Genomic DNA, 27,339 nt, shown 5'->3' on the forward strand with positions numbered 1-27,339 from the left:
CTAACAGCTTGCTCTTCCTATGAGTCTTCTCTAGCTCTCACAAGATAAGAACCATAAGGCCAAGGGCTTTAAAGATGTTTCAGGCAAATATTTCTAAGCAGTTTCTGTTCCTGTTTTCATCTGTGTGTGAAAACCCCACAATGATGAAGAGAAACATTAAAGGCTGAAGAGAAAGCTATTAGTGGAGACACCGGGCTTGAGCCTGCCAAGGGATCTCATCAAGCAAGCCCGAAGTGTCAGCAAAACAGTGCTGGTGGAGCAAGGATGCTAAATGAAACGACACTTGAAAACGCTGGAGTGACACAGAGCGTACACGTGTGCATGAAGTGTGTGCGAGTGGGGAGAGGATGCAAAAGGAAGAGAGTCAAAGGCGGTGCCAGAGAGGGGCAAAGAGCAGGCTGTATTCTGCACTGTAGGCAATTAATGGAAAATGTACACATGAATTAACTCATTAATGGTTCCTGGAGTGAGTCTTAGAGATCAAGAATAAATCTGTTTAGTAAATGGAAAGAAGAAGCCCCAGACAAACCCAAGTTGCTTTATCATTTATTTATGATTACGTGCACAATTTAAAAGTCAGGGTGTATTTTTAATCAAAGCTTTTGGTGATCACAATACAGGGTATAACAAATGGAACTGTTAGATCATTTATTACTATGATGAAACAAAAGGCTTTATAGTCTTCAATGGAGTAAAGCAGACAGCAATACATTCATATTAGGAAGTTCCTACTGCGAATGCAAAATGGATTAAAACTGAGTTACTGTTCAGCAAGACAGACAAATCTGTGTTTCTGTTGGGTTCTGAAACTATTATAACCATACAGAAGTATGAAGAATTGGCACTGGGGGGAATCATCCTCCTGCCAGTGTGCCCCGTGTGTCTGCGTTTGGCAAAGGCAGTCTGCAGGGCGTGCATTCCATTTGCATGTAATCAGATCCCTGACCTGGAACGTGTACATTCTGGAGCATTAACTGGCACAATTAAAAAGGTATTTAGAGGATGAGCTCGGAGCAAAACCACGCTGTCACATCTCAGAATCCTGAAATGCAACTTGGACTCCATCAGAAGCTGGTTTCACTGGTTTTAGAGGGATGCTGTGACTGGGGGAAAAGTGACTTTCAAGCTACCCGGGCAAGACACAAATCTAAGGAGTCCAGCACGTGTCAGTGCACAGCAAATTTAGTCTATAAAGTGATTTAGTCTATAAAGTGACTCGTGTGAAGAATTAGAAAGGATTATAAAAACACACTACCATATGCTGGAGTAGTTGAAAGTGATTAATCCAGTTCTAAAATCCTGTTTCAAACTCCCTTTCATTTCTTCCCATAGAAAAATAGAAGCCACATTGCTTTGTTTGAATGCTATGTAGTTAATTCTAGGAAACTCTTTTAAAGCTAAATGCAATGTGTAATTACAAAATGCCTCCTTGAAAACAGCCAGCTCGCCCATTGATTTGTAGTTCATTCAGAAGGCTTTCTTCATAATGTTTAGAGCAAGAAAATACATAGAGATTCAAGAGGAATTGTGAAATTACAGCATGAAGCATAAGGAAAAGTCACACTTCAACCAGTGCACAATGACAGCCACCACTAACTGTGATTTCAGATCTTAACTCTTGTAAGCATAGCAATGGGAAAACACGGCGCTCATCCGGACAGCTATCAATGTGATATGTTTTTATAAGAGTAGATTTTCAAGGCCTAATTAGGAAGCAAATCAATCGCATCAAACAAGTGTAAAGTTGAGCTGAGCACCTCAACACACGGGGTTCACGGCTAAGGGCAGCCCGCGCTTTGGTTCGTAGGGTGTTGTCCTGGAAACCATGCGGATGCAGTCGATAACGGGGCAGACGCTGAGACACAGGGTGCAGCCTGTACAGCTGTCAGTAACCACAGGCACATGGGTTTCGGGATCAAACTGGATAGCCTGGGAACAGGAATAAACATTTATTGATGGTGCTCGCAGGAAAAGGTCACAATTGCTCCCGTTTTAGCGGCTGTTGCAGCACTTGGAGACATCTTGGTGTAATGCTGCACTGCAGCTATAGCAACTGTTCAACCTGCAGGGAACAAAACAGCCCCATCCCCTCCCCACTGACACTTTAAAACTAGAAATAGGGGTCAAATTATACCTCGGCAAATGCTCACAAGGGCTGGTTACAAAAGGAGGAGTATGGCCCATGATGCTGAAACTCCCAGAGGGATGTTTCTCCTTTGCGTGAAGGAAATATGTCCTAAGACAGCAATTCACCAGGGTTATGGGTTCAGAGGAGACACCAGACCATGCCTGGATGGCCTCAGCACAATGTGTTCTTTTGACTTCAATATTCAGCCCAGCATAAACAATCTAATGTAATAAACAGTAGAGAAAAACACAGCACACAGGGCCTCGCATGACTGTTTTCCTTTGGACATCTTCGAAGGGGGTATCTGAGTTGTGGGCAGGCAGAACTTGCTTTAGTCTCCATGCAGTGAATCCTCATTACCAATTAGGGTGATACGTGTATTTGAATGTGAAATGACAATTGCAGTCGCGATGAAGTAAGTTCCTGGTATAATGGAAATGGCAATTAAAAGCAAAACCAAAAGCACCACGCAACTGCAAAAGCTTCAGTATCTAAGCAGGCCGGCCTAGAAAAGTGAGAAATACAAAACCCCCACTGAATATCTACTTTCAAGAGTTTTAGGAAGGAAAAAATCAGGCCTGAAAGCTGAACTCTCACTTCTCTGCAAGCAAGTGGTGCCACAGCAAACCTCCATCACCACTGTCAGCAACTGGAGGAGGCAGGGAGGAGATGGGAGGTACAAGGTGATGCTGCAGGGTGGCTCCAAAGGCAGATTTGTGGCATTCGGAGTTTCGCTACCAAGAAAGCACAGAAGCTGCCGTAGCAACCAGCACAGGGCATGCAGTAGGTACTAACTGTTCTGAATCTGCAAGTTTTACTTTAGTGTGAGCACAAAGAGAGCTTTGGTTTCTGGGTATTTAAGGGCTTCTTCCTCTCTCCCCAACAACACCACACATCTTGAAAGGGAATTCAAAGAGGGAGAGGAAGTCAAGACACCAGTGCTAAGTTGAAATTAAGGAAAGCTTTTCTACCCGAGTCACACAGGGTGATAGCTCTGGAGAGCAGCATGGGTATTTCTGAAACAAAGAGAAGCATAAAGCACATGTTATAATGTGCGAGTTCTTTGCAATTAAGGATTTCTTTGCAATTCATTTCAATTTCATTAATTAAAGAAAAAACATGGGGTTTTTGTGCTTAGAAAACCTCCTGGGCTTTTAAATTAAAATTTTTTTTTTTCCAGGTATGAAAAGAAAATTGTATTAAGTATAAATGCAGTCTTTTGCTCTGCAAGGGCTGTATCCTCCTCTTCACTGGGAAGGAGAAGATGTGAAGACTGCAAGAAGAAATTTACACAGTTAAAAGGCTACCACACTAATCTCATTTGGTATAAATGCAGCATTAACTTTCTCATATCAGTGGCAAAAAACACACCTACCTTTGCCCTGACACACTTGTTTTAATCGCAGGAGTTGATTTTAATAGGGAAGGTTTCTTCCTTTGACTCTATGTAGTCAAATTCATCAGGCCTACTATTGTTTAGAGGGAATTGAGGCTAAACAAAAGGTCATGGTGTTAAAGTATTTGTTTCGGACAAACTACGTGGACTTGGATGAATGCAAAAGTTAACGTAAAACTTAATGCTTACTGCAGTAATGGATGCTAGGCTGGAGGGAGTTTTGGTTTTCCAAAAGAACCTGAACCTTCCTGTACTGCCCTTTTTACTGCAGAACACTCCAGTCCGCACGACTGCAGACATCAGCTTTGGTGGACATGGCAAGGAACGTCACGGAGATACATTCTGTGCAACTTACTTAATCAAAGAAATACTTTGGTGCAAACAGGAGCCTCAGCTCAAAATCCTGCAGACTTCATCCTGCTGCTCTCACCACAGAATCCCCCAGGTTGGAAAGACTGGGAGGGTGACCTAGAGAGGTACACTCAGCATAGCCTTCCAGAGGAATCCATGCTGGGTGATGTTCTCACCACCATGCAAACAGCTCGGGCAGGGCTTGCATGGCACAGTCTGGGAGCATGCTGGGCTTCCAATCCAATATTCCATACATCTGTTTTTGCCACCTGCTCATTAACAGAAGGTGGATTCTTTCTTCCCAGCAGCAGAAAGATAACTCCTCCTGCCTCTCTGCTTAATTACAGCTGTGCTCTTACCTGGTAGCCAGAATCATTACAGGTCATGTAACATTTGCCACAGTTGATGCACATTTCCTCGTCAATCAGAGCCACGACTTGCTCCGTGTTGCAGAGCTCACCATATGTTCCAATATACTGCAGTGCTTTTCCAATTACATCCTAGGGGGAAAAAAAGAGACGTTATTGACTCATTCAGAAGATACCTAAGCAGTTTCTATAGCTGCACAGGACTTCTATAGCTGCTCTAGTACTTTGATATGGAAGATTTGGCCATGCATTGGAATAATGTTCAGGATCTCTCTTATAAGTTTCCAAGTTGCAGACCTTCATGCTTCCTGTAAAATATGTAAAATACAGGCACATTTTCAATGTAGGCAGCACTGGGAGCATATATTTGCCTACAAACACATTCCATAAATAGGTTACACATTGAGTACTTTATTTTGGCTATTGTTTTGCCATGATTATGTGAAACATCAAGGAACAAAATTGAGCACTAAACAGGAGTGACATGCTACAAATGATCAGATCATCCATAGTCATTTCTCATTAGCACAGATTTAAGAACTCACATCAAGAAAAGAACGGGGCATAATCAAGTAAATTGACAAAACAACTGCTTTCTCTCTTTAGTAAAACGCACAAATGACACCATCATCAGTTTATTGCACATATTGTACAAAAGCAAGTTGTGGGTCTCATCCTGCAAGTCTTGATTCAGTTCTTCTAATTTTACATGGAGGAATTTGTGGCATCAACCTTACACATCTGTGCTGCAGACAGCCTATGGGTACATACCACGGGGAGAAGACATCTCCTCTAAAAGAAGTTGCTGGGGACCTACCTGGTGCAAACCATTTCCTCTTCGCATCAAGGGAAACTGCAGAGTTTAGTGGCAGTTCAGCTTCACTGAGTCAATAGTAGAGATGGGACAAGTCCCAGGTCCTTTGGACAACAGCTACCCCCCAGTTAAATCAGTTTAACTTGTGGAAGTAGAGCTCAGGTGATGAACATGACCTACCTGACGCAAACCATTTCCAGAGGGGCTGGAACCAGATGATCTCAAGGTCCTTTCCAACCCAAACCATTCTATGATTTTCAGAGATTCACTCTACAGCACAGTACTGGTTGCCTGGATATTTTGTGAGTTGCTTTTACAACAGTTCCCATGCTGCAAACCCAGCTTGATTTTCTGTGCAAGATTTTACATTGTTAAGATAAAGCTGGGCGCAGTAAATGAAGGTGATACGATGCAACAACGGCTACGTTAAGTATTAAAGAAAACTCATTGAGTGATAGGAGAGTAGAGCTGGCTTCAAAGCCATTCTGCTGTAACAAACCATGATGATTTTGAACCAAATCAATTGAAAAATGCTCAAGATCAAGCCAAATATGAGACGGACAAATCTGCCCAGAATTCATAAAGCTTCAGCGTGTTTACCTTTGGTCTTGCATAGCCAAGAAACGTGACAAGGATTTCTTTTTGTATTCTGTTTGTCAAGGCTTTTGAAGAAGCAATACTGACCTTGTTCCTATCAGTCCTACCCTGAAATGAATAGCTACCATTTTAAGTATGTGATAGTATGCTGTATTTAACCTCTGTCACTTCTAATTGTATACAACACTCTATATATTGTTTCCATTTCTCACTGCAGCAGAACTGGATTACGGTAACTTAAGTTTGCATTGCATATTTTGGGCAGCCTTACTTTCAAACAAACAAAGCACCCCTATGCCAATAGCTTTATCAGTGTTAGCTCTACAGGAAAGCTCTGCTACATGAATTAAATGAAGTTTTAGCTTTTTATTAGTTTTAGGATCTATGAAGTTGCTCTTAATCACTGCTGAGGTAGGAAATTCAGCCATATCCTAAGCCCAGTGAGAAAGACAGGGGAATTGCACTGTTTTCTTGTTCCAAAACCACTCAAAATGCTTTCTGTCTGCCAAAACCCCTACGTTGCTGACACGTGAAATACCTTGGTTGCATTCATTGAATGTTAAAAGCCTTCCAGTTCTTCTCAGCAACATGTAGAGAACATTAATGCTCTTCCAGCATAAAACAGCTATGGCACGTTGCTAAAGGCAGCATGATGAGTGTGGACAGATGACTGTAAGTGAGCAAGTTATCACAGCTTAATGACTTAGCACTCATCAATAGAGCTGTGCAAGCTGATTATGTGCGTGGTCCAAATTCACTGCAAATTTGAAGGGAAATCTGTTTGCTTAAAGGACTCTAAAAGGTCAATTAACTACTATGAAAGGGTTTCAGCTAATACTTTTTACTTTGAGATTGCAAACGACCAGACTTGAACACACAGCCCTTCACTCTGCCTCCACTGATGAGCTTATAGTAACTAAATCACATAGGATATCTTAGGAACTGCTATTTTCATTCCCACGTCTTTTCATTCCTATGTCTCTCTCAGAAATGTTCATGGATTTACTGGGAATTGCTCAGCAGTTTTCAGGTTTCTGCAGTCTTTTGCATCAGTTGAAAAACTGCACTTGTAGAGTTCAGCTCCAGCTTATTTCAAGCCTCATATAGGCTTGTACCAGCTGCAGGTTTCAAAATACATGTGTCTTTGCATGACCTACTGCCCTCAGCAACTCTAAGTATCCTACAAGCCTCTCTTCTGTGTATATAACCCTTAAATGTTCCACTGTATGTCACAAATGCACGTGTCCCCTGCAAGTACTGCTCTGTGTTCTGAAGAAGTGATGTAAAACCTGTACAGCATACAATGAAGTAGTTTTCCATGGCCTGCTCATGTTGTAAATGCATCAATATGGGGGGATACCTGATAGTGAAGGGCTTTTTAACCTAACAAAAGCAGAGATTCAAATAGAAGAGATAACTAACAATTTTCTCAGGGAGGTTCTGGATTCACATTTGTATTCCTGAACCGTTGTTTGGATGTTGCGGAGATGGGCTACTCGGACAATCATGGGATGGAGGAGCTTGCTTAAGAGAGAAGACAAAAAGATGTTTAGCCTAGGAAGATGAAAGCGGAGCAGGAATATGATGTCTCTTTATATATAAATCAGGGAGGGAAAAGAGCTATTAAATGACAATGTTGGCACAAGAGCATAGGATTATAAACCAGCCGGGAATCAATTTAAAGCTGGGAATTAGAAAAGGCTTTTTAAATGGGAAAGGAGTGAATTGGTTAATGTCCTTCCAGAGAAACAGCTGGGAAACAGGAAGGAGAGAGTCCAAGATTTCGGATAGCATTAGATACTTAAGGAAATGGTTGCTTAGAAGAACACGATCAAAATATACTTTTCCAGCTACAAACTTAGAAAGGGAATAACAAACCCAATGCATATGGCATGGTGATTTCTGAATGTGTAACCAAGTCTCATTGCCCACAGCACAAAAAATATACTTCTGGGGACTCGGAATCCCAAGTAGAAAGGATGATGGCATTTGAGAGGCCTGAAAGGGATTTTGTAAGGCTGTGTCAATGATTTACTGCTCATTTATACTCCTGGGTGTTGTGTCTTTTCATCACTTCTTTCTCTCAAGCAAAAACTGTATCCTGAGTCATCTGCAAAGTTTCAAGGCTTTATCGACTGAAAAAGCAATGGTACTTTACTTAAAAGATGTTTTGCAGGTGCACTCTTTTACAGCATCTCAAGCTACCTCAGAGCTTCTTGTTTCCATCAAATCATATGCGTTTGGAACCAAATAAACAGTGCAGCAACAAATAATGAGCTTTCCCTATTTAAAGTGCTTTCTTTCCAAAAAAGCAACTGTCTAAACCAGCACTCTGGGATGCCGCAGTTGGTGTATCTCAATGGGCTCTGCATCAAATTTGCACTGTTTACAGTAGAATGGGGTTTGTTGCCAAGTGCCAACAGAAGCCAACAGCCAACCTGCCAACAGAAGCCAGGTTCTGCAAGTCAAGCTGTGCTCTTCCTGGCTTACATATTACCAGAAGCAATTAAAAAATAGACTTCCATTAACAAAGCTGGAAGTTCAATTTTGTCCTAAGTTACCCCTTTGCAACCTCAGGGACCCAGAGTGCTCCTTTTATAACTGCCGTGCTGTCTTCCTCTTCACAACAAAACCATTCTGGATGAACTGGAAGGGGAATTTAGGCCTGCAAGTGGAACTGGCAGGGAATTGAGTCACTGTGGAGACAACCAGAGCAGAATCAGAGCAGTTTTTATGTTACTAATGATACTTGTCACTAACCCAGGCAGATGTGGGTTTCAGTGTACATAACGAACAGATCTGTTCCATAGGATATTATGTTTACAATGCTATTTTTATTACTATAGCTGCATTTTTAATGCAAATTTAGCAAACATTTTAGGGTGATTAGCTTTTCATTAGCCATCACATTACTAAACCTCTCTTTGTAAATACAACTCACGGTTCAGGTTTGGCTCCTGGTAGACCTGCTGTGTCCGTTGTCATGCAGACCACACTAAAAGATCATAGACATGATGCATCTCCAAGGGATCACTGACCATGAGACAAATACTGAAGCTGATTCACTACCAAGTAAGGCAAAAACCTCCTAACAAAGCACATGACATCTCTATAGTGTGCTTGATCCCAGGTACTCTGTTCATTGTTATTTATGGGGTGTTTGGGCAGTTCTGAGGATTCAATAGGTTATGAAAGAACAAGGGGGTGTGCAGAAGTGAGCTCATTAGGATACAGAGAGAGCGCGGAAATGGGAGGAAACATTGCAAGGAAAGTAAATGACTCTCTGACCCGGTGTTTATCTCCGTCAGGGAGATACCTGCCTTCCACCTTACAGAGGTGATTGTCCTGCTGTATTCAGCATTGGTGCAGCCTCACCTGTGTGTAATTCTGATGCCACAGGTTAAGAAAGCTCAGAGGAGGGCATGACACCTGGTAAAAGGGCTGGAAGGAAAGTCCTATGAGGACTGTGGGATTGTTTAGTGTGGAGAAAGAGATGCTGAGGGACAACCTCATTGCTCTCTACAGCTTCCTAACGGGACAAAGTGGGGAGGGATGTGCTGAGCTCTTCTCCCTGGTGATAGGAAATGTGGGAATGGCTCAAAGCTGCACCAGGGGAGATTCAGAGTGGACATTAGAAAATGTTTCTAAGTGTGGTCAAACACTGGAATGGGCTTCTTAGAGAGGTGGTTAAAGCCCTAAGCCTATTAGTGTTGAAGAGGCATTTGAACAATGCCTTTAGAAACATGCTTTAACTTCTGGTAGGCCCTGAAGTGGTCAGATGGTTGGACTTGGTGATCACTGTTGGTCCCTTCAAACTGAAATTACTCTATTCCATCCTATTCCATTCGGACTCCAGAATTTCTTCCCACCTCTGAAGAGTAACTTAAATTTGCTTATGTTCTCTGAGGTACTGTGATAGAGAAGTGATCATTATGGGCTATTGCAGGAGAGGTTATTGCTGCGATTCACTGTGGAGCAAATACTTGGGATAAGCAGATTTAGAGTCCCATAAATTATGGGAGACACATGTGTAGTCCCACCTGGAATATGCAACAGCTCCATGTTTATAATGAAGACTACAGCATTGCAGGCAGGTGAACACAAGCTAACACTGCTTGTATTGAGGAAGGATCCAAATGGAACACTGTTAGTGCTGCACCTAGATCAATATACCTCACCTCTTGAGAGGATTTTACATACTAAGCACAGCACTGGACTAAATGTGGCTTGATGCCTCCCAAGGTGCCAGCTTCCAGGTGGGGGCTTATGGCATCAGCATATAAAGACTTACATATATGTACGTGTGAAATGCCACGTCAACGCATCGGTATACACAAGGGTGAAAAGTAGTCCAAACATAAGGAACTTCAGCTTGAAGGCATCTATGGATGTTTTCCCAACGTGTGGAAGAACAGATCATGTCCTAGCTAAGCTGACAGAGTGATGCCAGAGTGGTTGAACTGCCACACAGGGCAAGCAAGACTTGTGGAGAAAAGAAGTAGTAAAATAAGCAGATAAATGGTGACTGGTTATTATGGTATAAACCCTGGAGGACAATGAACTGAATCTGTAGGGAAAAAACCCACAGGAATCAATAAGGAAAGCAATTAAAGTAATACGGAGGTTACCTGAGGTAGGCAAATACATGTGTGGGAGCTGTACAAAAATGCAACTGAGAAGATCCGCATATGGCAAAACTGCTGGTAAGTGAAAAGAGAACCAACTCGGCTGCATAGCTGAGCACACGGTTCCAATTAATAGTGAGAAATAGAGAGAATAAAGAGAAAAGCCACGGGAGAAGCCATCCAAAAATTAAATTAGATTTGGGATAATTGCAGAGGGCTTTGAAACCTACAAAAAAAGGCATTTTGGCAGCATGTGGAATGGAAACAAATGTTGGAATTTACATATCACCAACCAACAGCCGAACAGGCAGATGAAGGAGTTCTGGGCAGGAATTTGCAGCAACCCTCCAAAACCACAAGCAGCCAAGGCAGGGGTCACAGCTCTTCCAAGGGCAGCTATTCCTCAGTTCCCATCAGCTTTCGTATGTCCTCACTACTCCAGAGAACTGGAGTTAGCCTAGGACTAGCTCTAAGAGCTGACCTTTCCCACCTAGTCTGATATCTGGATGACAGGATGGATCCTCTTCTCTGTCCTGGAGGGTCACCCAAGACAGAACTGCTTGGAGATGGTCTGGGATTTGTAATTCAAGCGTCAATACTTCTTAGCTACAAATACACCACTCAGGTCTCAGCTCCTCTGCTTCTCTCCACGGAGAATTCCTGATCAGGGAAGGGGATCAGATAAGTCACCTTTATTCATTAAATTTCACTCAGCTTCCTTAATGAATGTCCTGAATCTTCCCGGCAGTTTTTCTCCACAACAGAATAATAGATGGATCTATTAATTATAAACTTTATTAAAACCTCCTTTTGTTGGGGCAAGTTCCCTATTTGAAGAAAAATCCAGGTATTTTCCTATTTCTTAGTGGGCATCTGTGGTGAGGTGACCCAGGCTGGAGGCCAGCTGCCCATCAAAGATGCTCTATCATTCCCCTTCCTCAGCTGGAAAGGGAAGATGCTCTGAGGTTCCTTCCTCCCTGGCGGAGGACTCCTCACACTCCTCCCATCTCCAGTGTGGTCCCTCCCATGGCAGACAGTCTTCCATGGACTTCTCCACGAGTCCTTCCCACATGCTGCAGTTCTTCATGAACTGCTGCAGTGCTTCATGAACTGCTTCCATGGGAGGCAGCCCTTCAGGAACAGGCTGCTCCAGCATGGGTCCCACATGGGGTCCCAGCTCCTGCCAGCAAACGTGCTCCAGCACAGGCTTCCCATGGGATAACAGCTCACTGCAAGCATCTACCTTCTCACAGAAGCCACCATTCCCCAAACCTTCCTTGCAAACCCAATACAGCATCTCTCATTGCTGCTTTTCTCATGCTGGTTAAAGCATTCCTGCCTAAGGAATGGTCAGACTGAAAGTCTGTCAAGAATTGGCCTTGGTGTTTCCTACCTTCTCCTAATCGCTTCAGTCTTTTTCAGTCTCTTTTAATCGAAGGGGTGAGGAAGATGCTAACCTGATTCCTTTGGCTGAGAAGCTCCCCACAGTCACAATACAAAAGTATTCAGCATAAATCCAAGTTTTTGTTTGGGGGAATTAATTTTCATCCTTCCTGCAGCAGGGCCTCTTTGCTTTTTAATGTCTCTCCGACTACTTGGTTCTTTTTTGCTTTTGTACCTGGAGTTAGGCTTGATCAATTATTAACCTCAGCTTCTCAGTTATGGCTTTTTCAAGGCTTTAGGTCTGATTTTGCCTCTTACTACACTTTTTCCTCCATTCAGTTTGTTTGCTTTTGGACGGTATCAGTTCTTTGATTTTCTGAAGCAAGCGATCTCATTGAAAATGCAGTTATTGGCTGTTGCTTCTCCTTTCTCTTTTTGCCTACATCAATCCTCTCTCTCCAAAGACAACAGAACCACAAAAGCTCTGAGGTCAAGTAGGCTTTGAGCAAGTGGGCCAAAATGAAGTAGTTCACTGTTCTTTGGAACTTTTTGCATACAGAAAGAAGGGGCCTTCAGCACAAGAGAAGGGGAGTGATTTTTGGGTGCCATAAGCCATCATAAGCACTCCAGAATACTGAGAGGCCTATAGAAGTGACAAACTGCTTAACTTCAACAGGAAGATGACTCAACATTTCTCCTTGGCTGGTTCTGCAGTTTGGAATACTGCATGTGTTGTTAAACTGCAAAATTCCCTTGGGAAAGATGTGTTATTTTGAGCCATTGCTCATACTGTGTTTTATGTTTGGCATTATTTTGGCAATTCTTACAGGTCTCATCATACAGTGGAAGTTACCGATCTGTAGAGATTGGATATTCTTACCTGTATGAGGAACCTGTCAACAAGCTCAACAGATACAATTTTCACGTCGCTTTATGAAAGGCCCTACATGAGAGTCCTGATTTTCTCAGCTTTCCTGTTCATAGAATCCCACACTGGTTTAGGTTGGAAGGGACCTTAAAGCTCATCCAGTTCCAGCCCCTGCCACGGGCAGGGACACCTCACACTAGAGCAGGGTGCTCCAAGCCCCTGTGTCCAACCTGGCCTTGAACACTGCCAGGGATGGGGCAGCCACAGCTTCTCTGGGCACCCTGTGCCAGCGCCTCAGCACCCTCACAGGGAAGAACTTCCTAATATCCAAATCTAAATCTCCCCTCTTTCAGTTTAAAGCCATTAGCCCTTGTCCAGTCCCTCCATGCACTTTTAGGAAGTCCCTCTCCAGCTTCCTTGTAGGCCCCCTTTAGGTACTGGAAGGCTGCTCTAAGGTGTCCCTGGAGCCTTCTCTTCTCCAGGCTATTCAGACATGAAGTTTAAGTACGGTCCAAAGGGAACACTTAGAATAATTAGCTTATGATGGTTCAATTTGTTGACATTTATTGACTACCTAAGGGAAGGGAAAATCTCCAATGTATGGATTATGCAGTAGATGGGGTCACAGGTTTTATTTTCACCTTGACATTTACTCATTGCAGACAGTGGATCAGCTGCTTAGATAAACATTCTCCAGCTTTAAAAGTTGTGTCTGAAAACCTATGACACAGCTTTCTTATGTACTGAACACAGACCTTTCCCATTGATCTTACATGAGAGACGAAGCTATTCAGCACATTGCAAGTAATCTAATGGTATCATGCAAACCTGAGCTCAGACTGTAGCATTACAACCGAAAGAAACTGTTAACAGCTGAGGCATTACCCATGCCTTGCTCTACAATTCCTGTTCCACTGCCTGTATCTCTCCAGTCTGAAAAATAACATTAGGGAAATACCTACAAGTGTACATCACAGATCACATCGATTTCAGTTAAAAGCTAGGAAGCCTGCATAAACAGTAGTCTTTGATGCCCTCTAACAAGCTTAAAAGCAGTAATAACCAACTCAAAACTGTTAGCAATGACTGTGCGTGTCAACTGCCTGATGGCTGACGATTTCTTATGCATAAGCATGTGTTTTTGTTACCTTGATTGCTGGGATGGGCTTCTTAGGAATGAAATGCTTTTTCTGGGGAAGCACAGCAGCCATGCTCTGTTCCTTCAGCTTAAGCTTGTTCTCAGCTATGGTCTTTTTGCGTTGTTCCAGGTAAGGCCCAAAACTGGGTAGTTTCTGAAACAAAAACCAGGACACACGATGATGTTCAATGAGCAGGTATAGCAAAAAGGTGAGTCTGATCCCAAGAGTGAGATCCCAAGTCCTTGCTGAGGTCCTTATTCGGGAAGCTGGAATTGAAATCAGTGAGACTGAAATGAATAAAAATCAGGTATGAACCTCAGGTTCTGACTTGAAAAATAGCTATTGAATATTAAAATATTAATACAGCACAGCAGAAAAAGAGCTGAATTGCAGGTCAGCTTCCAACAGCCTCATATTTCCCCACTGCATACCTGCTTAGATATAAAAATGTATCATGTTAAATAATTCAAATGTATAACTTTACTTCTATGGCACGTGGAAAGGTATCATAAAACTACCAGTTTATTTGGAAGGGCTCCACCAGTGTTTATGGACTATTTGTATGGCTATCTAAATATATCTATATCTAGTTTTAAAGCTTACAAACATGTATTTTGCATTCTGGTAACAGAGTGGCATGGTTTAGTGTGAGGTGTCCCTGCCCATGGCAGGGGTGAGGGAACTGGATGATCTTAAGGCCCTTTCCAACCCTAACTATTCTGTGATTCTATGACCTGTCAAAGTAAGGCTAACACACACCAAATGAACTGTGACACATTCTCATCTTCTCATTTACCTCTGTGCCCCACTCGCATTCTTTTCTGCAACATTTAATCCTAGAACCCAATTAAACGACCTTGAGAGGAAGATTTCACTGACTCACAAAACTCATTTATCACCCAAGAACACGATTTCGTAGAACACCCAGCTTCCTGAAGGTAAAGACCCCTTTACTTACCTAGCGGACATGGACAGTGTGCCACAATCACAGGTTTAGGGTAATGGAAAAGGGTAGAAAACACGGATTTTCTCCTGATGCAAAAGACCATGCCCTTTCTCCCCCGAAACTAGTTTCTTATTCTGCAAAAGTGTTTCATCCACCGAAGTAAAACCCCGAAGCTACTGCAGTACTCCAGAAACTAGCAGGTAGTAACAGGGGACACATCGCCTCAGCAGTTGCTAGCATTAGTTCACGCTAATAATACAACCTCAAAGAGCATATTGAACAAGATCCAGGGCTGCTGTGGCTATCAATTTTTGAAGAGGGAATTTCAATGTGAATTTTAAATCTGGAATTATTTAAAAATTTAGAAATGATTATTTTTTAAAATGAAGTCAATCCAGAAGAGGTTATCCTGCGCTCCTGCTAATCCTTAGGAGAAAAATCCCTCAATGAACTCTGTCAGTCACAATACCCAACCCTGGGACCTCAGGCTTCTTGTTATGACAAATAAAAGCTTTCTTTGCTGCTAGGGTTTTGGCTCTCTGAGCACACAGCCAGAGGGTGAGGTCTTTGGAATGCTTCCCAGCTTCCGTGTGTGGCCCTCACGCATCTTTAACTTCAAGCCAGAACAAGACCAGGGGTCTCGTGGTGCTCTTCGGAGAAGGTGCCCTCCTGCAGTCCCCCTTCAGCTGGGACTGAACCACACTTTGGGACAAAGCCTCCATCTAGACAAAGCACAAGACCATGGGGGATGTTGCAGACCCCATCTGTCCCAGATCTAGATTTAGTCTAAGTCTGCCCGCTGGCAAAGGGCTCCTGTTTTGTCTGTCCAATGGGAACTTGGTTCCTGAATGTCATGTTCAAGGGCATCCTTACAGACATCAAACTCTTCCTTCAGTGCAGTTGCCATACATGATCTTGGAGAGGGAATTCTCTAGGATGCCTTAAAATAAGTCGTTCGATATTACTGCAAAGAGCAGCAAGGTAGTGGCCTTACATACCAAAGTCAAGGAAGAATGCAAACCCAAGATTATTTTAAACAGGAAAGAGTAGAAGAATTTGCCTAATTTCAATCTAATCAATAGGTTCTAAAGCACACATGTAAAGACTCAATTCTTTACATGACTTTTAGAAAGCCAGAGACTTTTAGCAAAGATCTAAAACATACAGATTCTTATTAAAAGCGTTGATGTACGTCTGTTTGGCTGCATCAACTATCAACTAAATACATTCTGGCTATGAGTAAATAGTAGCTGTGTCACTCAGAAACTATTTTCACTTCATAATTTATGTGCTGATGGCAACAACTTTGGGCTCGAGAGGGCAGGAAACCTGATGACAAAGCGCTTTTGGACTCTTCCCTGTCTGGCCAGGAATTGAATTGCTGACTTTGAGAGCAGGTAGCAAAGCTAATTCTGCTGAGGTTTTAACTGAAGGAGTAGAGGAGACAGTTGTTCATGGCTTGACTGATCGAAGATCATCTTGGGGAAGAACAGCTAAGTCTTTGCAGAATAAATCCTTTACTTTTCTCTTCATGTATGACCAATCCCCTAATTTCTGTAGACAGAAATACTGAGCATATTGAAATGAAATAGGTGATCCAAGGAAAAGTGTGGAAAAAGAATTCACTCTTGTGTAGGGGAAAAGCCAGCTATAAAAATGACTCCTATCTATTGCAAACTTGGAAGTATGTACATTTTTACATCTAGCATAGGCGGAATGCACGGCAGACAATTTGCAAAGTGTGCAATGCCTTCAGTACCATATTTCAGATGTTTCATAATGACATGCACTCAGTTATATTAAATTGTAGATTCTCTATCTTTTAAAAAGAAATGAAATGATGATTAATCTAGTAACATAACATCCAACTTTACTCTCTCCTCTCTCTGCATTGCTGGTTTTCCATCAAGAAATTGATTAAATGGAATTTAAAATAATTAAGGGAACACGTAGGTCTGGTTATTTTGTGTTTGAAGTCTGGTCGCTCCCAAGCAGCCAAGCCAAATTTCATCAAAGAGCGCTGAAAACAAACAATCTTTTCTACAGCAATAAATAATACATTAAAATGTAGCCTCAAGAGCTTAGGAAGGACTTATTGATGGTTCCCCTTACGCTGATGAGAGTGCTTATTGTTCAGAGCCGGGGTTTCAAGCATTTTGAAGGCAAAGGCCATATGAAATAGCAAACAATATTTTAACGAACTGAGTTCCTGGAGAGAGCAAAAGTCAAAATATGTTGAGATAACTGATGAAGAGATGGGTGTTTAAGAGAGTTTAAATTTAAATCACCTTTAGTCATTGTAGGGGCTATCTTCCTAAGCACATGGGGGATTTAACAGCATAGTTTCCCATAAAGCACAAGCACAGAACTTCATGAGTTCAACTCCACTTTGGAAATCCTCCTACAGCGCAGCTTGTTTGGGTTTGTCTGATTTCCAGATATTCCAACTTCAGCAAACTCCCCATACACTGATATCTTTGTTATATCAACATCTGCCTAGAAAAGAACAATTCATATGAATAAGTGTGAATAGCAAGTGCTTAGAAGATTGCAACAAGCAGAGTAATTAGATAATTCTTGTGTACTTATAGATCTGTATCAGTGATATCTATAGCTGCATTATTTGCGTCCATCTGTCTCTATATAGCCATAATTCAGCGTGTTTCTATTGGAGGGATAACATCAAGAATGGAGCCAAAATAAATACATTAAGTGGCATTATTTACTTTTTTATAATTACATTATCACAGAACTGGAAGCTTGAAATGCTGGAGTATTTTACAGACAGGAAGTCAAAATCCAAATCCTCTCGCTGCCAAGACTTCCCAAAGCCGCCTTTTAACTGATGAACTGTAGAAATCTCCAGCAACATTGTGATTTTTGTTTCAGTAGTTTCTCCAGGGATTCATCATTGAAGGATCTGTTCTTACCAGAAAAGCTAAATCCCCCTCATTTAAAGATAACAGTATCTTCCACTAAAACTGTCTCTATCCAGATACATAAAAGCATTACCCTGCCAATAGAGAACTGACAACATAATGAATCAACAATAAAACCTTAAGCTTGGAGAGCTTTAAGGTGAATAAGTCTGGTTTGATTATAATTTATTCTAGGATCAATCTTACGGTAATTGAGCATATTATGAACTAAATAGGGTGCTTGTTTCCTAATGGTAAAAAGTAGAGAGAATCCTCCACTTCAGACTGCTGCAATCTTGATGGGCACTCTAGCAAATAGCCTAACTGGTGGAGCAGGCTGGTGAAGAGGGCACCACAATCTATGCCAGATGCCCCAGACTTGAAGGTCCTTTCCAACCTCAGCTGTTCTATGATTCTATGATTTTATTTCTAACACTGAAACTGATCTGCTCCTTACTCTATACATATGTCTCTGTGAAGTTGTCATGGGTTGCTTATTTGGGAGCTGTTTTCTGTTATAAGGGGCTGGATACTAGCTACTGGTAGAAGCCCCAGATTTCAGCTGACACATGTATTGAGTTTGTGTGGCAAGGTTTTGGTAGCAGGAAAGTGGATGGGAAACAGAAGTGATAGAGCATCTTTGGTGGGTGCCTGATATATGCTGATGAAATACGACATCAAAAAGAACACTGGAAAACAGTGATTTTCATAAAAATGCTTTCCAGGGAGCAGTGGTCACAAGGTAAAGAAAGAAATTGCATGGACAATTCCATAAGCACTGGCTCATGGAAATCCAGCACAGCTGTATCATTGAGGTATGAGGCAACATGTTTCAAAACCACTGTTTGTGAAGAATTTCCCACATTGACTGCAATGTCATTATCAACTCCTCTTGTACCTGAGTGTTGCCTCCAGTCTGAGGTAGGCAGATTCATTCTCTGCATTCCTCTTGTGCACTCCCAACATGTAAACAATTTTAAGTGACACCGTGATGTCCCTCATGAATCTGGAAGTGGAACTGAAGCCAAATTGACTTACTTCATGTACTTCACATTTGTCAAGGGTAGATGTTTCTGCTTGCACACAGCAAAACTAGACGAGAAGAAGAATGAGGACTGAAAAATGTCTGACAAACCAAACTGCTTCAAGAGTACAAATTGTACTGTACTGAAATCTTCTGTACTACTTGCAGGAGAGATGCAGCAAACAAAGGCCCACATACCCTGTACCTATGCAAATGGATGGCAATTGTCACACCCAAACTCTGCCATGTAATGTTTTAGAAATCAAACAAAAATTGGCTCTTTGTTGTTTTCTGAACAGATTTTTCTGTGAAATGACTTAAGGAATTGCTTTCTTCCAGTGAAGGAGAGAAGAAATGAGGAAAAAACACCAATTCTCTAGATGATTGGAACAAAGGTGGTCAATGACCTTCACAGAATCACAGACAGTCGAGACTATCCAGTCCAATCCCCTGGTCAGAGCAAGGGCAGCTAAAGCAGGTTTTACCTGTTTGTCTACGAGGATGCTATGGGAGACAGTGTTGAAAGCCTTGCTGAAGGCAAAACTTCCTGCTCTTCTCTCATCTACCAAGCCAGTCATCTCATTGTAGTTGGTTAAATGTGGTTTTCCCTTTCTAAATCCATGCTGACTACTTTCTTCCTATGAAGAACAGTCGATCTGTAGTTAGTGTAGCTATCTTCCCCAAATATACATGCAGAAAGGCTGAGCTTTATCCCTTTGTTGCTTGGCAGGACTGTATCTGGGAAGGTTTCTTGTTGGCTTCAGAGAACTGGGAAGACTAGCAGCAGGACAGGTAAAAGCTAAGAGTGAAAGGGTCAAGTGACTACCTCAGAAACAGGTAAAGCTGTGAAGATTGCAGGCAAGCTTTGAAGAGGGTAAGAGGCGAAGTAGGACTCCTGAAAGTGGGAGCATCATGGTTCTGAAAGGCAATCAGATAAGGGAAACATTAACATTTAAGTGAGGCAGACATCTGCCCTCACCCAGGAGCTACAAGAATTTACAGCAGGTTTGTATGGGCCACTTTAGGTGCCCTCAGCACGAAGGTTTTAGTAATGTTTGACCCCTATTTGTTCATGTGGAAAACATCTGTTTGATGAAGAAAGTTTTCCAGAGAAAGCAGATACAATGATTTTTTCCCAGTTGCTTCTCAATCCTTCAAGTTTGTTTGTTCTAATGTGCTCCAAATGGCTGCACATTCCTAGAATCCTTATTACATCCTGCATGTTCATGACCATACTTTTCACTGCACAACAGCTTCCACTCAGTGGTCTGCCTCCACTCTCTTGCAAATTTACACCACCAAAACTGAAGACTAGTGAGGTTTCCTGAGGTGGTATCTGCTTTCTGCCTTGTTCTCAGGGAACACAATGAATCCAATGTTTCCAGAGAGGAAGAAAACACCAAGTCCCAGTACCAAAGAAAAACAACAGTAATGACAACACAATTGTGTCACAACATCAAGGTAGCTTGTGCTCCTTCTGGGAACCACTCCCCTCCAACCTTACAGTAAACCCTCATGCGGAACTGCAGCACTGTGTGCAGTTCTGGTGTCCTCAACATACAAAGGACATGGAGCTGTTGGAACAAGTGCAGAGGAGGCCACGAGGATGATCAGGGGCTGGAGCACCTCCCATATGAAGACAGGCTGAGAACATTGGGGCTGTTCAGCCTGGAGAAGAGAAGCTGCATGGAGACCTCAGAGCAGCTTCCAGTGTCTGAAGGGGGCTACAAGGATGCTGGAGAGGGACTCTTCATCAGGGACTGGAGTGACAGGACAAGGGGTGATGGGTTCAAACTGAAACAGGGGAAGTTCAGGTTAGATCCAAGGCAGAAGCTCTTCCCTGTGAGGGTGCTGAGGCGCTGGCACAGGGTGCCCAGAGAAGCTGTGGCTGCCCCATCCCTGGCAGTGTTCAAGGCCAGGTTGGGCACAGGGGCTTGGAGCAATCTGCTCTAGTGTGAGGTGTCCCTGCCCGTGGCAGGGGGTTGGGTCTGGATGAGCTTTAAGGTCCTTTCCAACCCAAACCATTCTATGATTCTATGAATTTTGTTCCCCTGAAGGTGGCAAATAGCACACATATTCATGTTCATAGATATACAAAGAGAATATTTAGCATAAGCTTTCCCAACTAATTGCGTAAATTGCTTATCTAATAAAAGCTAAGTATGTATGGCAACGGGGAAAGTGAAGTTAGGAATTGTTACCCTTTTAGACATTCTTACTCTTTCAGACATTTTAAGTAGCTACTCTTCTATGCGTCAGCCTGAAAATACATGGAAATGGCCCATGACACCCAGGAGCCATCCAGACAGCAGCAGGGTTCATGTCAAGACTTCCAGCAGAGAATCCTGCAGGAGTCCTCCCCGTGGCATGGGGGTAATGTGCCAGTGGGAGGATGGGATACTCCTCCATCATTTTCCACCTGATAGTGAGTTTCTTGGGCCATCACCATTTGGCACAGCCCCCAGAGCTGCCGTAGTTACTTTAGCAAGAAGCAGCAAAGGATCTGTCCCTTGTATTAAAGGGTTCACCCACGGTCACAGCTCTGTTTCTTATTGCCGAGACATCGCTGCCTTTAATGATGTGGAAAAGCCTTCAAAATAAAGGACAGAACACAATGATTCTTCAGGAAAAAAGTTAACTCTGCCTTTCAGTTATTTGGATTTCTTTTTGCTCTTGGAACTTCCAGTTGCTTCATCAACGGCACTGGCTCAATACTCTAATTACTGCTCATACGCTTGCTCCCGTAACCTCTGCTCCCCACACTTGGTGTGTATATACCAGTGCATTCAGTATATTCAGAGCATTTTGTTACTCAGCTATTCTGCCTGCTCTTTAGCCTATGATTATTTAAGGCGGGTGAGCTAACCCCCAGCCCTGCAGTAATTCCGCAACTAAAGGGAACGTGCATGGGTGTTCTAGGAAAACATACTGCTGTGACCTCGCCGTGAGACAGATAGTGCCATGCTTGAGCGTGCAGATAAAACCATTATTTAAAACAACAATTATTTCTCCTTTCATCATTTTTTTCTCACCCTGCCAACGTTTCCTCTACTAGCTCAAAATCATGAACAAATCATTCTTCATGTTCTGCCTCAAATGTTTGTTTTTTAGCAGCTTATATATATATATATATACACACACCAAGTGAAGGAAAAGATTCTAGGATTATAGGCTTACTGTAGTGCAGCAACAACTTGCATTCGACAAATGTACTGAAGTCATGAAATATTCATCAATAAACCAAAAAGGAGTTAATATTTGAAGCAAGCTTAGACATTTACAATCAAAAGCCAGGATGACATAGATGATAAAGAAAACGTTACCTTCTGGGGTGAAGAAAAGAAGGTACTGATACACATTACTGTGCTACTTCATGAACATCTGGCAGTCTGTCACTTAATAGACAACAACATCTCCTCTAAACAGAAGAGACTTGAATTCATCAGGGATTCCTGTAGTACAGTATGTGCTTAACTTAAGTACCTGCTTTCTTTGATTTCCATAGATTACCATATTCATGACACTGCGGAGTGAAAGCATTCTTCTCACTCTCTAAGCAGAACATGCGAAAGGAATTAAAACACTGGCAGGCACTTTGTCTCCCGTTTGTTGGACGTGTGAGGAAAGGACTTCCCAACCATTTATGCAGACGAAATTCTGTCAGCTAAGCAGCAGCAGAACAAAGATGTCAGCAGAATGGCTATTAACAAATATCCGACAGGCAAGCAAATACAACTGGGTCCAAACGCATCCACGAAGCAGGGATCAGCATCAGCTGAGCCTCAGTATTGGCAAAAACTTTGTGCAAGGAAGATGTTGTACTTTTACCCTTACAAAAGTAAACCCATACCAATTCACGTTTTCATGTGTCTTTATATACCACAGCACATCCATATCCATACATTCAGCACTTACCAATGTTGTAAATTACCCGAGGATACAAAGAAATGCCATTGCTAGATACTTCTACCCACCTTCTCCTCCAAAATGGCTGGTAACTGACCCTAAAATAATCTGTTTCTGTGGATTTAACCGCCATCTTTTGGGGGTATATGTGCTGAGGAGACTGAACTCTAGCAGTAACTGATGACTTTTTCCAGCTGCTTCCAAAGAAGCTCCACAGGTGACAGCTAGACTATTAAAAGGCAACAAAAATACCTCTCTTCTTACAGATATGAGAAAGCATGGATTTCCTTGCTGCTCTGGCTAAATTAGTGGTTACCAACCAACCTGTCAATCACTGATGCTGCTGACCCAGCCAGGGGAGTGGAGCTGTATTAAGCTGAATTTGCTAATTCCACTTGTGCTCAATGAGTGTTCCTAGAACCTCGAAGCCTTGTGAAGCTGCATTTAAACCGCCTGCATGACCCATGGGAACCTGCTCCTTGAGCAACTTAACACTACCACGCAGCCCAGGGGCAAACGACATCCTGTAGGCAGGATGAGATGAAATACACACTGTCTACATCCTCCTTAGATCTCCCGCATTCCCTTCCACCATCTTCCTGGTGGAAATGAAGCTTTAGACACCCTGCAGTACTGAAGAGATAGAAAGTCTATGTATGCAGCATTCTACATACATAGAAATACACATTCTAATCAATCACGCCCATCAAATTCGTGCTCTCAGGGGAATGGGAAGCTAGGCAAATAGCAACCACCTCTTCCAGCCTCTGGGAAAAACCCTGAGATTTTGAACACCACTCTATAAAGCTTTGAGTACATCCACTAAAATAACCACCGCTGCCACTGTGTGCAAAGAAAAGTACATTTTCACCATGGCTAAATTAGCTGCTATATTTGCAGCTAAACCAAGCTGCAAATTTACCTAGCCAATACATTTTGCTAACAGTGAAACTCTACACAGGTGGCAAGAGCATCCACTTTTTCCATCTGCTGGCACCTTTGCAGATGCTTGGGTTGGTTTTGCTTTGATATTTGTTTCTCCTGCCCTTTTGTTTTGCATGGAAGCTCCAGATTTATTCCCAACTTGCCTGTACTGTAAACAGCAGAGCATCTCAATAGATCTAAAAATAAACCCTGCTTTTCCCTGGTAGATTACACATCACTTAACTATCCTTGTGTCACTCCACTAATAGATTACTGAGATGCAAACCACTGCTAATAATTCCTAAGCAAACCTTCTTCCACTTCAGATTCATTGTAATCCGTCTCTTATGGCAGACGAACTGCAGCACTTACCCTACTTTTGCACAGACAACAATGCCTTCCCTCATCATCACACAGTAATCCTTCCATCTCTACTTCACACAATCCTAATTTCAATGTAAAGTATTCAGTGCAGACAAAAGAGCTCTACTCAGTTCTTGCAGTTCTGACCAAGGAGCCCACCATTGCTTTTAGAATCTTTCACCTCAAAAATACAATTCTTTTTATCGTCACCTCAATAACCTAAACTCACTAAATTTCACGCTAAGAGTCAGAATACAAATAGATCTGGTATTAATAGCAAGTGTTTCCACCCCTAGATAGTCAGAACTCCCACTTTGGTTGGTGAGAGGTAGGATAAGAAAATGCTGAATGCTCTCCCATGAAGAGTTTGGCTATTCTGGTTTGATTAAGGCCTCCCAACAGCTTTGAAAATGTGACAAATCAACACCCCACATATGACATTCACGAACTATGAGATTAGAGCCAGATGGTAAAGTTGGACTGGTCCACGGACAGAAAGGGAGGATGAATTTTGATCATCTGAAGTTATCAAAACTTTTAAACAGGTCTGAAAAGAAACAATTGCTAAACTGTGGAAAGTTAATATAACACCAAATATCAATAACTCATTACAAAAGTAATACCTTCACTAAACTGAGAGAGATGCTTCCTATGTCACCATCCAGCAGTGAGGAGCTGCCAATGCATAGGTACAAAAGTAATAGATGCCTTATACAAAGCTCATGTAGACAAACAAGGAAGCGCTCATTAGAATCAACCAAGTCCCCCTCCAGTGCCTCTTTTATATTTATCTGTCTTTGTAACAGCTAAAGCATAACATCTAAAGTATCGTTATATTCTGAAAATGACATTACAATGGACCTATATTCTAAAATGCTGATTTAATTAGATTTTCACTCCAGTCAATCAGCGGAAGAATTTGATTTGAAAAATCTAACATGGATACCATTGGAAATACAGATCCCATGCACACATCGCTGTAGTTTTAAACATCACTTTCTCATAAAAGCTTTAAAATGAGTTCTGATCATCTTGTTACTGCAAGACTTCATGGATTTATACGCGCAGTTAGGCTTGTGAGTATATGCGCTCAGCTTGCCCTCTGCTATTAAACACAACCACAGTCACGTACTGCTTCATCTACTGTTTCACTGGTTATGTGCTCCTCACAGATAAACAATGGAGATACCTTTCCCTCCTGTCCTGATCCTACAAGCTTTTATGCTCGACTTTAAAGCATGCAGTAGTTACACTGTCTGTGGTTAAGCCTTCATGTAGCCATGGGGGAATCGGGACCATGTCTCGCTGACCACAACTAACCCACTCTTCTTGGACATGGTTCCACCTGACTTCATCACAGGAGTTAAAGGTTCCCAACGATAGATAAAATGGAGCATACAGTGTACATCTCTTCTGCATCGTTTGACAAATCTCCTGTCTTCAGCTGTTCTGCACCCAGATAGTTCCAGATAACACACCTCTTCATGGATTCAGTGATCGTGCAAGTCCTACAGCCCTTTGCTACTCCAAAACTGCCTTACTTAAAAATCTCATCCTCACTTCAATTCTAAAAACAAAATGATTTTTGTTCCTTAACCTAATTCATCTTGTTAAAAGTTTATGCCAGGTATTTATAGTGCTTCAATCTACTGCTCAAGCAAAACCGTTGACAGCCTTTCTACCACAGGACAGCAAGGGAAACAATTTTCTCTATTTAGCGCAGCTTCTCCACGTTAACGCTGTCTACAACAGTGCTGCTGCTATAAAGGTCATAGATGACACAATTTATATTATTATACATCATCCACATCATCTGTCTGCCTGGCTCCTTTTTCTCCATATTTTACAGAGGTGCTGTGTATTCTGCCAGATAAAAGTCCTTGGAGAGACTCGGAGTGGCTTACAAAGCCAGGAGCAACCGCCACACAGGACAGATTTGCTGCTGGGACCATTTCCTGCATGAGTGAACAAGGAATACCCAGGCTCTGCTGTCTCCAAATGCAGCTTGATCCTGATCACACCATCTGTAGCAACTGCTGCAAAATGACTGTCAAGCCACAGCAGTTTGACTAATACAGCAAAGGCTTGGTTCTGAGATTTGTGCTTTTGCACCTATACAGCAATGGCAGCGATCCCAGCCAGCTACTGGCATTCTTCTACCAATGGCATGATCCCAAATTGCACTTTCTTCCACCTGTATCTACCATAATGGAGGCTCAAAAGGGACTGAGAGAGTTCCTTTCTTTAATTCTTATATCGAATGTGTTTGTAAATACAGGAGCATTGTGTCAAAAACTGGAACTACTTTGACTTTTTTAAGATGGAAAGCATATGACCTCCCGCAGGCCTGTATAACACCTTGTTAAACTGCTAGAAGACTTGTGCATATGGGCAATTTCCCATCTCTTCCTCCTTCCCACCTGACCCGTGGCTCTGGAAAACCTCAGCAACGAGACGTGTCCTTACTTTCACTTGCCTTATTGCTGTTTCTCCGAGTGCAAGTGCTCTCCTGGCTGCATCCCTGTACCCATTCCCAGCTCCCATCTGCCTAGAAGATGCCCCGCATCTTCAAACCACCATGTAGACGCTTTGTTACAGGGCTCTTGCTGCTTAGAACCTATTGGTGTTAAGCTTTCTGCCTTTTTGTATGTATCTTTCATGAAGTGCTTGCCCCAGTTTAGTCATATGCCTCATTCATTCACTTCATTTAGTTAAAAGCAGAGATTTTGTGTGCTACTGATATTTCCTGGTATTTTAATTCATTCAACTTGGTAATTTCCACTGTCCTGCTGGTACTTTGATTGCTCTATTGTCCAACCTCACGCTGTATGTTTTTGTCAGCAGTTTCAGGTTCTCACAAAATGCCAACAAAGTCTCTGGTATCTAGCTAGCATTTACTGCTGTTGAACTGGCCAGCTGGCATTCAGGCTCCCCTCTTAGTTTAAAGTTCACGCTTGTGCAAATGGCACTGAAAGTTAATTTCTGCTCTTGTGTAGTGCATCAAAGCCTACACAAGAGCTGCAAAATCACATTTTCCGAGACAGTTTGTTCCCCTGATGTGATGCATTTTTACTGTTTGCTATTGTCAGCAAGCTTTGGCAAAACAGCTTTCTTGCCGATGCAAAAAGATCCTGTATGCGAGACAATCACCAGCAGATTTGTCTTCTCTGCTTTGTGCTAACGCATTTATGTCTGCACAAAATTCTTCCTTGTCTGTGCAAGCATCTCCTTTCCTGAGTGGTTAATGGCTCCTGCTTCTGCTCCACTGATGGCTGGCCTTGGCTTGTTAACAGCAGCTCTGCATTGCTGCAACACTGCTGCACCAGCTCTCCTGGTCCCTCTACATCCGTGTTTTAGTTCAGATCAGGAGTATACCTTTGGAGGCCTGATTATCTCCATGTATTGCACTTTGGCTCTCAGAGCAGAGCAGTCTCAGAGAGCAAAACCTGCATTCTATTTTGGATGAAAGGAAAGCTGAACGTGTGCTCCAGGAGTGCACCTGAAGTGAGCTCCAGCTGCTAATGGGCATTAAGGCCATGAGGCCAGACCAGAGTTAGAACATAGTAAAAACCCCTGGAATGTACGTTGT

At 42.4% G+C, this 27,339-nt stretch overlaps 1 protein-coding gene across 3 annotated transcripts in view; it reads right to left on the minus strand.

Moving 5' to 3' along the window:
- Positions 1-530: 530 nt before the first annotated feature.
- The window catches only part of DPYD (dihydropyrimidine dehydrogenase), a 353,065-nt gene continuing 326,256 nt past the window's right edge, over positions 531-27,339 (minus strand). For 2 of the 3 annotated variants that reach the window (XM_065675625.1, XM_065675624.1), the window contains 3 exons: positions 13,679-13,822; positions 4,235-4,375; positions 531-1,929 (listed from right to left, as the gene is read on the minus strand). In XM_065675625.1, coding sequence (XP_065531697.1) covers positions 1,759-1,929; positions 4,235-4,375; positions 13,679-13,822 — 456 coding nt within the window. In that variant the 3' untranslated portion in view covers positions 531-1,758. The other variant, XM_065675626.1, reaches the window with a different exon arrangement.

The sequence above is a fragment of the Lathamus discolor genome, chromosome 3 (assembly GCF_037157495.1).
Source record: "Lathamus discolor isolate bLatDis1 chromosome 3, bLatDis1.hap1, whole genome shotgun sequence".
Lineage (NCBI taxonomy): Eukaryota > Metazoa > Chordata > Aves > Psittaciformes > Psittacidae > Lathamus > Lathamus discolor.